Source organism: Vigna angularis, chromosome 6 (assembly GCF_016808095.1).
Source record: "Vigna angularis cultivar LongXiaoDou No.4 chromosome 6, ASM1680809v1, whole genome shotgun sequence".
NCBI classification, from domain to species: Eukaryota; Viridiplantae; Streptophyta; class Magnoliopsida; order Fabales; family Fabaceae; genus Vigna; species Vigna angularis.
The window spans coordinates 27,382,129-27,396,863 of NC_068975.1; the positions used below are offsets into that span (position 1 = coordinate 27,382,129).

Below are 14,735 nucleotides of genomic sequence, written 5' to 3' on the forward strand. Positions count from 1 at the left end.
GTTATATTTGACAATATTGTCATGATTATTTTTGTATTGATGTATTAAAATTCATTAACATAAACCATTATTATTGCTATGTTTTTTAATGAATATTGGAAGGAAAATTATTGTAAAAGAAAATAAGTTATGTAATTTTAAAATTTGTATTAGTAAGTTATGTAATTTTTTAGAATACATGTTACAGTTTTTTTCCTGAACTGAAGATTATTTTTCAGTTGATAATATTGAGAGATTTTTTAATAGTAATTAAAATTTCAACAAGTTCGAATTATCTTATTTAGATAATTTTTTTTAGAAAATAAAACAATAAAAATAATTTAAAATTCAATATGTTTTAATTTTTTAAAAAATGCGAATTACTCTATCTTAACTTGTAGGAAAGAGATTTTGGATAAATTCAAATATATGTATATGTTTATAATTACCATTCATTGAGTAAGAAGTACAACTGTGTGAGAATATGGTATCCAAGGGATAAAGGAATGAAAAATTAAAATTTTTCACGCGAATATAGATACAACTATTCTCTTTTTTAAGAGTGGGTACAAAAGCATCCATTATTTCCATTTTTTTTCACAAAGTTTTTATCCTTTAATTTAACAAATTTGTTAAAAATGTAAGTTAGCTTATATAGTTTTATAAACAAAAACTAGAATAATTATTATGACTTTTTTATATATAAAAATGTGTCAGTTAATGAAAGATATTTTTTAAAAAGAAAATAATTAATGTTATTTTAAATTTTAAAACAATATATAAATACAATAAAAAAATTCCTCTAAAATTTACAGATAAAATAGGAAAAGAAAACGTATATATAATTTGAAAATTTAATTAAAACATTGTCGGTGCTAAATTTTTTGGGCTATGGGCCTAACAATTAATGGTATATGTTGGATCGGTTAATTTTGGATCCGTACTTTCTTCTTGCACCTCCATATTTTCAAAATTCCAATTATATCTCTGTAATTATATTTTCGGGTTGTGCAATCTTTAGATATTTTGGATTAGACGATTCGAATTCGAATTCGAAATTCAGAAATATAATTTTCATATATTTTAGGTTATATAATTTGTGATGTAAATTTAAAAGACAATTCAAAATATAAATTACATTCTGAATTATAAGATTCGTAATGTATATTTATATTACGGATTATACATTTTATAGTGAAATTTTTCGATATAGTTATAAAACAGAATGTGACTGGAAGTAGATAAAGAGTAGCCTAAGATACTCACCAGATTTCAATGCTTAATGCTGCCAATAGTGTCGAGTTCAGTTTCAAATTCTTTAATGCATTAGGGACAGTGAGACTAACTAACTAAAACCATTGGTGGCATCAAAGGAGAAATGCACAGGAAATGAAGGGAGGAAGGACATCTTAGTGGCGTGGGATGAAAGGGATGAAGGGTATTAAAGACATTTCAATAACATAATGGGGGTGCAGAAAGAAAAAGTTGGGGTGCAGGAAAAAATGTCCAAATTCAGAACATGTAATTCGATAGTCACTTTTACAAAAGATAAAATGGTTATTTTGAAAATTTGGGAGGCTCATGAAGAAATTGAGGAGGTGGAGGAAGTGAAAACCTACTAATCTCCAGCTAACTATACTATGAACTATTAGTTGTGAGACATGAGTTGTCATAATTTAAATATATTATGATAAAAACATTTTTCTGTATTGTTTTTAACCTTAAACTTTAATGATGTATTTTTCATCTTCCATGAAAAGTAGCAACCCATAGCTTGAGCCACATGTCACGTGCCTATGAAAAAGTTCTTTAGAGTCAACTAGAAATCCACTAGGAGGAGCAGAATTCGTTGATGAAGCCATTGATGCATGGAAAGTTGCAAGCTGGCAAAAAGGTCTAAGGCGTTTTGAAAACAATCTTATCTGAAAACTCAAGTTCCACTCGTGACTGTAGCCACCACAATTCATCACCTATGTGACAACAATTATGCTGTTGAATATTAAAAGCATGCATCAACCCAAGGAAACATACCTCTTTTCACTTTTCGCTTTTTTCGTCTCTTTCTCATTCTTCATATAGAGCCTTGGGCGGCGGAAATAACTTCTCTTTGCATCTCCTCCATTCACCTCACATCACATGCCTCATGCACCTTTAGAACTATACAATCATTCAATTATTCAATCCCAATTTAAATCCCACCTAAAAGTTGCCATGCAAAACCCAAAACCTATTTCTGCCTACTGCATACCCTGATAAAAAATCTCTCTTTTTTATTTACTTTTTACTTTGGAAGTAAATTATTTAACGGCTATAAAAAGCCATGATTCCAGTCTCACTGCATCGACATCAACATAGAATTTAAGGTTCATTATTTTCACCCCAATGGCAGTTCCCTCAGGTTTTGTTGGCACCATGGTGGTGATACTTTTTGGTGTGGTTGTGTTATCTGGGGTCGTTGTCCCAGGGGTTGAGGCCAAGTCAAGGGCTTTCTTTGTGTTTGGAGATTCACTCGTTGACAGTGGTAACAACAATTACTTGGCCACCACTGCACGAGCTGATTCCCCTCCTTATGGCATTGACTATCCATCTCGCAAACCAACCGGTCGTTTTTCCAATGGCCGCAACATCCCTGATCTTATCAGTTAAGCACAATCTATGGTTTTTAAAAACAGTCTGCTTTTCTTTAATTATGCACTTACGTGGTGATTAATCTAACGCATGCACTTAGTAATAACATGTTTTGTTGATTATCAGGTGAAGGAATGGGTGGTGAATCCGTGTTGCCATATTTGAGTCCACAGCTAAAAGGTGACAATCTTCTGAACGGAGCCAATTTCGCTTCCGCCGGAATTGGCATTCTTAACGACACTGGAGCTCAGTTTGTAAGTCTGTTGTTGTCTTGTTGTTGTAGTAATCATGGTCGAGTTACGTAAAATTTATTGTATAAACTTGCTGATCACTAGCTACTTGCAGCTGAACATAATCAGAATGTATAGACAGTTGGACTACTTTGAAGAATACCAGCAACGAGTGTCCATTCTCATTGGAGTAGGACGAGCAAAGAAACTTGTGAACCAAGCATTGGTCCTCATCACTGTTGGTGGCAACGATTTCGTGAACAATTACTACTTGGTACCTTATTCTGCAAGGTCTCGCCAGTTTTCGCTACAGGATTATGTCAAGTATCTCATTGTGGAGTACCGTAAACTCTTGATGGTAATCAAATCATTCTCGTGTATAAACTGACACACATGTTATAGCTTAGATTAATTTGTCGCAAATTGTTGCAGAGGCTATATGATCTGGGAGCTCGAAGAGTGCTCGTGACAGGAACTGGACCAATGGGTTGTGTTCCAGCAGAACTAGCCATGCGTGGAACAAATGGAGGATGTTCTGCTGAACTTCAACGAGCTGCATCACTCTACAACCCTCAACTACAACACATGATACAAGGACTCAACAAGAAAATTGGCAAAGATGTTTTTATCGCTGCAAATACAGCACGGATGCACAATGATTTCGTAAATAACCCTGCAGCATATGGTACTTGATTATTACTACATACAAGAAAAACTTTTATATTAATTGTTCTCTATATATATACATGCATATGTCAAATTGTATATTTTTGTTTTTGGGCAGGATTTACTACATCAAGAATTGCTTGTTGTGGGCAAGGACCGTACAACGGGATTGGGTTATGCACACCACTCTCTAACTTGTGCCCAAACAGAAACTTGCATGCGTTTTGGGATCCATTCCACCCGACAGAAAAGGCGAACAGAATAATTGTGGAGCAGATTATGTCGGGTTCTAAACGATACATGAAACCAATGAACCTCAGCACCGTCCTAGCATTGGATGCTACAAAATGACAGCACTTATGATGTTTTCTTGTTATTGTTATAAACTTGTATCGATTATCAGGTGTTTTTGTTTTGTGTGTGCCATTGTCATAGTCTTTAGAGTTGTTATTTCACGAACAAATTATTCATCAATTCAATAATTTACTCACAGTCTTCTTTTCTTTTTTCCTTAGCCTTTATCTTTTATAAATTAAACGTCAGTCTGCATACTAACATTATGATGACAATTTCTTAATTAGTTAAGGTATTTCCAATGTAGCTTTAACTTACACAAAAACAGTTATCTATTTTTACGACTTCGTTTCTTAGTTAAAAGTATTAAAAAGAGGGATTTAAGCCTAACTCAATCCTACAAAATCAACTTGTAGGGTGAGGTTTGCACCAAATTATAAACTATGAATTGGTCTTATCTCTAGTCGATGTGGGACTTTCAACACACCCCCTTCACGTCGAGGTATAGACATCTCGTGCGTGATAGTAGAAATTGAGTGGTCCAATAACGGTCCAATAGTGGGTGGAATAGAAGAATAGAATGTCCACTTAAAATTCGTTAGATTGGCTCTAACCATGGCTCTGATATCATGTTAAGAAGTGGACAACGTTTAACATATTCCTTTAAATTTTCTTTTTTCAATTTAAAATTAGTAAATATTTCATTTAATTTAATATTTAATATATGTTAATATTTTAATATTTTAAAATATATTTTATTAAACTAAAACAAGTAAAAAATATTTAAAAAATTAAAATCAAAAAATGTAAAAGAATAAAATTAAAGAACTTAAAAAGGTCAAAAAATAATTCTAAATGGATTTTGAAATTTGTTGAAAAATGTAACAGATTTCAAAATTTGTTGAGAAATATAACAGAGTTTGAAAGTCAATCAATTTCTCAAATAGAGTAAGTTGGTTTTATGCTTCTTTCTTTGGTTTGTTTTGTTTCCCTTTGCATGCAAATTATTTGGAGTTACATGTGACATCAGAGTCATCTTTAAGAGTCTCTATTAATCAATGATCCTAATGGTATGTTTGATAGTGTTTTTGTTATTCGTATGAGCAAATAGAGTTTTTTTATGCTTTTGGAGATATTTTAGAACCTTTAAAGTTGTTTGGTCATCTGTCAAGTAAGGAAAGTGAGATACTTTAATAAGCATGAGTTGGATATTGCATTTGCTATGTTGAATTTCTATTGAATTGCATGGTATATTTGATTGTTTCAACTGAGTGTTGGTTTTGTTTGGACTCTGGTAATTGAGGAAACTAAGGATTTCACCATTTGATCAAGTTGATGTTCATTCTAACATTAAGAACTATTTTTAACTAAGCATTGAGTCAGGAATAGCAATTTGATCATCTGAACAAGTCTTTTTTTCCCGAATCACATATTTGAAGTGATTGTTTTTTGATATGGTATTGAGCGAGAGTAATGTGGCACTGAGTTCTAGTTTGATATTGCAAGTCTGGAAACAATTTTACTTTAGACGAGCGCCTACTTTTCCTGCTGAGTGACCATTTCTGCAAATGGTTTGGCATTAAGCGGTGGTACGTGTAGGGCACCATTAAGCAACATTTTTCACTACAAATCTAAAACCATTTTAAATCCAGTTCGATGAGTGAGCCATTTACGAGAAGAATGGCGTTGAGTGTCAGAGTTTTCGTTGAACACCAATTTAAATTCCATGTTTTTGGTTTTTTCCTTTGGTTGCTTGGTATTAATTTGTATAATTCTTAATGTTGTTCGTGCGTATAATGAGTATTTGCATATATATGACAACTTTTGATATGTTGATGTATCGTTTTGATATTGAAAGAATTTCAATGAGAAATTTTATGTCTCGGTAATGTTTAATGTATGTTTGACATATGAGAGTTTAGAAAGTAGATATCCTAATATATTACCTGTCATTCAACTTATATAGAGATGAATGGTGTGTAGGAGAGAATGACAGGAGGTCTTTACCTTAGACTTTTGTTCTTAGGCGTGAAAGATTTATCCTGTGAGTGTAGGGTGATAATTGCTATGTTTATAACTCTATAGAGTATAAACACTATTACGAGTGCTCACCTATAGTGAAACTCTATGTCAAAACATGTATCCGAATAATTGAGTCTAAAATCAACATATGTATGTTTTTAAGAGTTTCTAGTACTTTATAAATGTTGATACAATATATTTGGTATGATTAATAATTTGATAATATATTATTTTAACACTAGTTTATCTTATATATTGTCTCTTTTGTTGTCTTTTGTGTTGTTTTTATGATGAATACTTTATTAGTGTGTAACGAATATGTGTTGAAACATATGATAAAAGACGTAATACTATAAAATATTCTTGATAATCGTCTAATTATTATATGTTTATAATTTGAAACAATTTGTTTTAATTTTATTAATATTTTATTGTCTTGCTTTATTACTTGTAAACTAAAATTAAGACGTGACACTACGAATAAGTAAGTTTTTTTAAGAATATATTATATTATAATATATATATATATATAATATAATATAATATAATATGTGTATGTTTTCATCGTATAAAGTGACAACTTTTTAAAACATTGTTTAAAAGATCGAAAAACACGATTTGAAGTAAAATGTAAATTTAAAATGTTTTTTCATATATATATATATATATATATATATATATATATATTGCATTTTAATTAAGGCAAAAGAAAAACATAAAAGTGAAGAAAACAGAAAATATAATATTTAAATGAGTAAAAAAGAAAGTGGAAAGTTTATAAACTATTTAAGAAAGGGAAAAAATAGAAAAAATAAAATGAAATTATCTTCTCTATTATAATAGTATAAATTAATACTATAGATATAGAAATAGATTCTCCTAAAACTGGAAAATCTCTACACAAGAGTTAGAAGTGAAATCTAATGCGTTTCTGTTATAAATTAAGACTATACTTTAATGGATAATCATATTTGGGGTTTTGCATCTCATCCTTTTAGCATTTAAATAAAGATTTTTACATAGTTTTATCCTTGATATCATTCAATGGATTTGGATTAAATATGGGGATAATAATTATTGCAATCCAATATACCAAAAATTAATATTGCGTATCTAATTCAGTGGTGAAATTATTGACGTGATCCCTATCGAACAGGAAAAAATGAAACACAATCAATCTTCCATTTCAGCTTATATTTCTCTCAATCTATATCATTTTTAATATCTATATGTTTAGTATTTATTTATAAGCTGCAAGAACTTCATCGGATGTACCTTTCAGCAGCTATAATCAAAAGAACTGAAGTCAGTGATTCGAGCACATATTCTCTATGTACGTGTAACGTATCCCATTTTGTTCTTGTTTTTATAACGTCAAGCATTATATTTGTGGGTGGAACTGTTTTCTTTCGAATGTAAATTTCTCGTTATAAGTAAATTGTATAGGATTTGTTGTTTGTTTTTCTAATCTCATGTTCAAGATATGTTAGAAATTTTATCTCAACTAAAAATAAGATGAATTTATTGTATAGTGTAATTCTCATTTTGTCATATTATGAATTTGAATTAGATTTAAGATCCGATATGTTACATATACTTCAGATTTAAACTTCAGTTGATTCTCTAATTATGTTATATGCGTGAATTTATTGTAGTTGGATTTTTATCTCATGCATGTGTACGTGCACGTCATTTCCCTAATTTTTTCTGTTAATTAACACAGGCATAGTTAACTATCGGGAATACAATGGAATCAATGAAGCAGAGGAACAAAGGAGGAAGTACAAGGTCGAGAATTTCAGCACTGATTGTGGATGACGATGCTGTCATTCGGAAAATCCACATGATGATGTTGGCACGGTTATTTAACATGGACGCAAAAACGGTTAGTGATGGAAAGGAAGCAGTGGATCTGCATCGATGTGGGGCAAATTTTGACATAATTTTCATGGACAAAGAAATGCCCATCATGGATGGTCACGAGGTACTACTACTATATATCATGATACTTTTATGTCACTAGGGTGCTTTAATATGATTATTTAATGGTGATTATGGATGGTGTCTGAATTAGGCCACAAAAGAGCTACGTGGTATGGGTGTGAAGTGCTTGATTGTGGGAATTACTACGCGTGCTAATGGGAAAGATGGTGAAGAATTTTTTGCTGCAGGATCCAACTATTGCTTTGAAAAGCCTCTTGATCGAACAAAGATTGAACGAGTCTTGCAAGACCATCCCAATTTTACAACTTGATTCATTTTTTCAATGTGTATAGTTTTGCTGTTTAATTATTTAGCTCCTCCATAGTCTGTAAGATTGTGGTGTAAAAATATAGGTTAATCAAAATCTCAATTATATCTTTTGGTTTAAAATCTAAAGTAATTCTGTTTACTTTGGTTCAAAGCAATTGACAAGTCTTCAACTAAATTTTTTGGCATAGGTTAATGGATTTAATTATCGTACTTGCTGTCAAGATGAAACAAAGGTCCCACAATTTTTTAATACAGTGTATTCATATTAAATTCGTTCCGTTATTACATTAATTAAAGAATTAATGTTATACAAGAATAAAATTTTATTTATAAGATTGATTTGGTAATAATGTGAGACATAGTGTGAATTCAAATTATCCACTAACACTTTTTAATAATTATAACAGTGATTGGTGAGTTCGCAATAACAGTATAACGCGTTTAATTCTTATCATTAATATAATCCTAACAATTAACACTGCTCATAAGAAAATAATAATAAGTTTCTATGATTGCTTATATAAAATTATCTTTATTTTATAATTTATATTTTAAGTGTGTTTCACTTGGGAATCCTAAGAGGAGTCGCTTAATCTTAGTTATCAAATGTCACTGCATAATGTCGTAAGTTGAAAAATGATCTATTGAATGAATAGAATTAAAACTTCATTCACCCGTTAGGACAGGGAAACGACAGCGGTTATTTTCAAGTTGATACTTTAATCATAAGTTAATAAATTTTAAAGTTAATCCACTATGATATCATTCATCCTGATCGATATAATTCAAGGTTGGACGGTTTGTTTAGTGATCATACTGACTTGGTGGTTTACTTTCTGAGTTGGTATTGTCTGAGCTGGTGTATGAACTGACGACCTATCTTATGCTTGGCCAGGCCCACTCAATTGCTTTCCAAGTTGGAGGTTGTCCATCTGGATAGACGACTTGTTTGATAATTGGTCGGGTTTGCTGGTTTGCTCTTCAAACTTAGGATTGATCATCCAGGATGGTGTATGACCCACCAACATGTTTGGTAGTCGGTCGAGTTCATTGCTTTATTTTCTAAGTTAGGAATTGATTGTTGAGATTGGTGTATGGTTAGCCGAACTTATTGATTTTTTTTAAATTGAAAATTAACCTTCTAAACTATAGTTGATTGTTCAAATTTAACTAGATGATAACATATTTTAAATAAGAGTTTATTGTAATTGACCCAAAAATTATTACAAAATGTTATAGAAAGTAACAATTTCCTCAACCGAAGCTAATACAGGAATTATAGGGATCTACGATGAATAAAAGTTAAATATGTGAAAACATAATGAAAAGAGTACATGTATATATAGTCATAGAGATAAAAAATTTAATCTACTGAAACTATATATAAATATAAATACATAGATATATATTTTTAAAATATTAAAGTAATTATTGTAATTTTAGTTTGTATTATGAAAAAATTGTTAGCCTTTACACAGAAGAGAGGTTACATTTTAAGATTATATCATCTCCCATTTATTTTATTTCTTTTCAGTTAATATCCTGATAGTGATCCATTTTAAAACCGTTTTTTTCAAACGTGCGTGGATGTGTTGTGATTTCCGCAACAAACTCTTTTAATGTTAAAATACTTTGTGATAGTTTTTGGAGTTCAACAAAAATTTTATAATCAGGTCACTCAGTCTACTCTTTACTTCATATACATCACCATCGTGTTTTAAGAACAAGGATTCAGAAACTAGAAGTTATGCAAACATATAACAATGGCTGGAGCACTAGTACAATAAAGAGTAAAGGCATCGGTTGTAAATGTTTATAGGCCTCGGTTCTACAACCGAGGCATACGGGGGCGAAGTAAAAAGGTGAAGGTTTATGCCTCGGTCTATAACCGAGATAAAACGAAACAGAAATATGCCTCGGTTCTAAGATAACCGAGGCAATAACGTGTGTGTGTGTGTGTGTGTTTTTCTCACTTTACTCGTTCATTCATGCCAACCAAACTCAAAATTTCCCATTCAGCTCAAGAATCGAACACAACCAAAATTTCCCATTCAGCTCAAGAATCTAACACAATCAAGAAAACCATAATAGAAATCAAACAAATCACAATATTACAACAACCAATAATCAATGTCAAAAATCTGTCTACAGAAGCAGCAAACATCATGAACTCACCAATGTCCAAATTACAACCCACAAATTACAAATTACAACAACTAATGAGAAGAAACTCAGATAGAGAAACTCAGATACAGAGATGAAGATGGACTTAAGCTGAAGAAACTCAGAAGCAGAGATGAAGATGGACTTAATAGAAGCATCTCTGACCACCAGAAGCATCTCCAACCATGGGTTTCTTCCTCTTCGCACATGGGTTTCCGTGTTCTTCCCCCAACAGAAGCATCTCCGACCACCACCATCTCCCCCACGAAGGTTGTAGCATCCACCATCATTAACTTCCTCTGTTCCCCCTCCGCCGTCCCCACCCTCCTCGCCATTGTCACTGACTTTCTCTGTTGTCCCTCCTTCCGCGAATCCTCCGTCCACCGTCACAGATCTGCCCTCCGCCCCTCCATGCGCGCAGATCTTCCCTCCATGCGCCCAGATCTGCCCGCTGCCCCTCCATGAGCGCAAATCTGCCCACCGTCACCTCCCTCTATCACCGCTGCGTCCTCGTCGCCGTCGCATCCTCGTCGCTGCGTCCTTGCTGTCGTCGCGTCCTCGCTGCGTCCTCGCGTCCACCGTCGTCGCACGTCGCAGGAGAAGAGGAAGAGAAGAAGAGGTCGTCGCAGGAGAAGAGAAGAGAAGAGGAAGAGAAGAGCGTCCTCGCCGCCGCCGCGTCCTCGCTGCGTCCTCGCGTCCACCGTCGTCGCACGTCGCAGGAGAAGAGGAAGAGAAGAAGAGGTGTCGCAGGAGAAGAGAAGAGAAGAGGAAGAGAAGAGGGGAAGAGAAGAAGAGGTGTCGCAGGAGAAGAGAAGAGAAGAGGGGAAGAGGAGGAGAATTTTGGGGAAAAGTTTTTCTACCCAGACTGGTTTCTCTCGGTTTAAGGCCCCAGTCCAAGCCCAATATGCCTCGCGGTTCTATCTTCCAACCGAGGCCGTATCTTTGGTACGTGAGGATTAGGCCTCGGTTCACTCTGACAACCGAATCAGTATTTTATTTAGACACTGGTTTTTTAATAACCGAGGCATATAATGCTTTTAAAATTACGAGACTGCCACCACGTTTTGATATGCTTCAGTTCCATAAAAACCGAGTCATAATGTTCGAGTTTAAAACATCATTTTTTACTAGTGGAGGTTGGTCTTTCTACTTCCACTTTCTTTCTTATAATCTGAATATGCTTATATGTATACTTGTTTGATATATTTATATTAATTGAATCTTTAGTATAATGTTTCAAAAATATTTAATTTTTAAGAAAAACTAAAACATGAAGTTTCCCCTGCCCAACTACTTTCTTATCGGGGCATCAAATATTTTTTGTTTACCCTGAGTAAAAAATAAATCTAACAGTGACGAGTTATTAATCTATATTTTAAAATAAGTATTATAAAAATTTAAACAAAACACTATACTAATATAGTTGATATTATATTAAATAACATTTACATCTTATTTAATGTTAAAATAAATATTTAAACTCATATATCTTCCCTTTCTAAATAAGCATTCATTTATTTTTATATTTTAATTAATGTTATTTTCATTTGTAATTTATACATATATCTAAACAGGATTCGTTTTTTTCACACTAGTTTTTTCAAATTTATCCTTTAAGTAATTGTTATTTGAAATTAAAATAATTTTCATTTTTATCTTTAAATGATCCGTTAATCTAAATTTAATTATTTTACAAATTAAAATAATTATTTTATTATTATATATTTTTAATAACTTTATTTTAAAATTTAAATAATTATTTAGAATAAAAAATTATTCAATAATAACATAGTATAAAAATATTTTTTAATAATTTTCTATAATTAAATAATTTTTATTTAAAATAAAAAATATGGACACACATGCCCATATGTGTTTCCACCCTTTTATTTTATTTAAAAATATTACTTGAATTAAAGTTTAAATACTTAATTAAAAAAATGAAAAAAGAAGAAGTAAAGTTTAAAACATAAAGTAAACTTTTCCACTCAACATAATGATTTGGTTATAATATATTAAAAGTTTCATAAGAATTATGATGATTCAAAATTAAAAAAAAATCTTCTGAAAAATAAAATATATATTTTTTGAAAAATATTTATTTTAATTAAAAATAAATAAATAACTGTAAAATATATTATTAAATGTATTTATTTGTCATTATATTTTTGTAAGGACCTGAAAAATAAAATATTATAGAGCAGATAGGTGTATTAAAATAATGAGACAAATTATTTTACTTTAAAATAATCTTATAATATAAATAGAATTTTATAAACACTTCTCATTATTCTAAGAACACTTCATCTCTCTAGAACTCTATTCCTTAGAGTTCTCTGACTTCTCTCTACAATCTCTCTTTGCTGAGTTTTTTGTTCGACGATCAGGAGGTGCCTAGGCGATCTTGGCGTTGAGGGCTTCGAAATTGACTGATCAATTTCGTGTTCTTCAGCTGGTAAGTGGTTTCCACTGTTATCCGTTTTTCACTGGACTGTGAGCATGCAACGTGTTTGTCTTGCATGTGGTTAGCAGTTCTTCCTTCAATTTTATAGCTCAATTTAGGTTCTAAATGCTGTTCTTTATCACCAATTGGTGAGTTGTAGGTTTCTGTTGAGTTTCCTTGCGTTGCATATCAATTGTCGGTGTATCTCTATGAGCGGGACTGTTATCTCTGAGGTAAGGGGAGTTAGCTACTATATTAAATTGTTGTATGACCTGTATATATGTTGAATGTGGTAGCATTTTACTGTTTAGGACTAAATTGTTAGTTTTAGGGTAATGTGAATTAAATGTGTTGAAAGGGTGGATTTATGAAACTGTAATGTGTTGTTGATGAACTGTTTTGGATTAATCTAAATGTTGTAATTGTGCATGTTGGAGGTAGTTTATGTGAGTAATCTGTTGTGGTAGTGATGAGGTATGAAGTGAAGTGAATTGTGCTTGTTTAAAGTCAATTTAAAGGAAGTGAGGTAGTGAATTTGAGCATTAGAGGTCAAGTGTTGTTAGAGGCTGCTGGGATAGTTTAGATAAGTCATATGTGGCTTGTTTGAGTCATCAAATTGGTTAAAATCAGGTTCAAAGTGGTAAATTAGAATTTTGGTCTCTAAGTTGATGAAATTGAGGTTTTAGAGTAGGATTTGATGCATAAACACTTTAGACTGAGGTTAGGAAGGTCTAGAATCACTTAGTCAAGTCTAATTAAGCATATACAACGATCTAGGAGTGTTAGAAGTTGGGAAAATTGAGTAGAATTGGTAAGCGGAGGTTGAGTTGCATAAGTCTGCAGAATTTCGTTCTGCAGATTATGCAGACTCGCTGTGCGAATTCATTCGCATAGCGAGTCACCTTGGCGATGTGCTCTCTGTCAAGGCATTCACATAGCGATGGGTGCGCTGTGCGAGTGGATCGAGAGGGTTGCTCTCTGTTTGTCGATCCGCATAGCGAATCAAGTCGCTATGCTACTAGTTGGGGTCTGGAACTATTATTCATTTTATTCGAACAACGAGTGGGTCTCGCTCTGCGAGTGTTTAGAAAGTCTGAGTCTCTGTCTGAGGTTCTCGCATAGCGAGTTGGGACGCTATGTGAGGGGTTTGGGGTCTGATACATTTCACAGTTTATTCACATAGTGAGTTTAATCGCTATGCGAGTGGTTATGAGGAGTTGGTCTCTGTCTGAGGATTCGCATGGCGAGTTGGGTCGCTGTGCGAGAAGGTTATGGTTTCGCTATGCGAAGATGTCCGTTGTGCGAGGAGTTCAGTTCTAGTTCAATTCTCTTTTGATCTTAAGTTGTTTTAAATGAAACATTGAGTGTTGTATGGAGTAAGTTGAAGTTGTATCATGTAATATCAGTGGTTATTGATGTATGTTGTAATTCAAAGTGTAAAGTTCAAAGTATGGTTAATGGACGTAATTCCATGATCCTCAAGGAGAGGAGACATGGTGGTGCCCTATGTTGTGATTCAAAGTGAAATCTCTAGTTGAGATTCAAGTAAGTTTAGAATGGATGCAGGAGCTTAGTCTTGGGGGTTATCCTGAAACTCCAATGGTCTTTCATTCTCAAGTAGAGAGGATTGATCAATGTCATGAGGAGTAGCAGGAGGTCCTAGTCTTGGGTGCTTCCAGTATGGCTCAAGGTGAGTGATAACGGACTAACCTCGTGAGTGTGATAGGGTGAAACCCATTGGCAATGGCTTTTTAAAGCAGTAGAAGCCACAACGAGTGCACGACCCGCCATAGCTCGATCAATCTAAGTTCGGACAGTCAAAGTCAGTGTAATGTTATGTGTAAAGAGTTTATGTGATGTGAATGAATAGTATGATTGTATGAAGTTAAATAAATTGATGTATGATTAATCTTTGTTTAAACTAGCTTACCTTGTTGTGTGCTTGTATTTTGTATGTTCTGATGTTCTTCTTCTGCAATGATCATCCTTTGGATGTGAGCAGCGAGAGAAGAGGTTTCTCTGGAGCAAGCAGTGGATGGAGGTGATGCTGCTGAGTA

The 14,735-nt window shown here is 32.9% G+C and overlaps 2 protein-coding genes across 2 annotated transcripts; both read left to right on the top strand.

The window, feature by feature from the left end:
- Positions 1 to 2,316: 2,316 nt before the first annotated feature.
- LOC108345128 (GDSL esterase/lipase At5g18430) lies at positions 2,317 to 3,995 on the top strand. Its single transcript, XM_017583701.2, has 5 exons — positions 2,317 to 2,620; positions 2,734 to 2,861; positions 2,953 to 3,195; positions 3,270 to 3,522; positions 3,622 to 3,995. The coding sequence occupies exons 1-5, from the start codon at positions 2,362 to 2,364 to the stop codon at positions 3,852 to 3,854; spliced, it is 1,116 nt and encodes a 371-aa protein (XP_017439190.1). The 5' UTR covers positions 2,317 to 2,361; the 3' UTR covers positions 3,855 to 3,995.
- Positions 3,996 to 7,566: 3,571 nt separating this feature from the next.
- LOC108344325 (two-component response regulator 24) lies at positions 7,567 to 8,073 on the top strand. The gene is made up of 2 exons (XM_017582783.1): positions 7,567 to 7,803; positions 7,894 to 8,073. Exons 1-2 carry the CDS (start codon positions 7,567 to 7,569, stop codon positions 8,071 to 8,073), a joined length of 417 nt encoding a protein of 138 aa, XP_017438272.1.
- Positions 8,074 to 14,735: the final 6,662 nt, after the last annotated feature.

Bases quoted from the DNA above. Each gene is read 5' to 3' on its own strand.
- LOC108345128 (XM_017583701.2), top strand. From the start codon at position 2,362: ATGGCAGTTCCCTCAGGTTTTGTTGGCACCATGGTGGTGATACTTTTT. The intron at 2,862-2,952 runs GTAAGTCTGTTG...AGCTACTTGCAG, and splicing joins ACGACACTGGAGCTCAGTTT to CTGAACATAATCAGAATGTA. The intron at 3,196-3,269 runs GTAATCAAATCA...AAATTGTTGCAG, and splicing joins AGTACCGTAAACTCTTGATG to AGGCTATATGATCTGGGAGC.
- LOC108344325 (XM_017582783.1), top strand. From the start codon at position 7,567: ATGGAATCAATGAAGCAGAGGAACAAAGGAGGAAGTACAAGGTCGAGA. The intron at 7,804-7,893 runs GTACTACTACTA...TGTCTGAATTAG, and splicing joins CCATCATGGATGGTCACGAG to GCCACAAAAGAGCTACGTGG.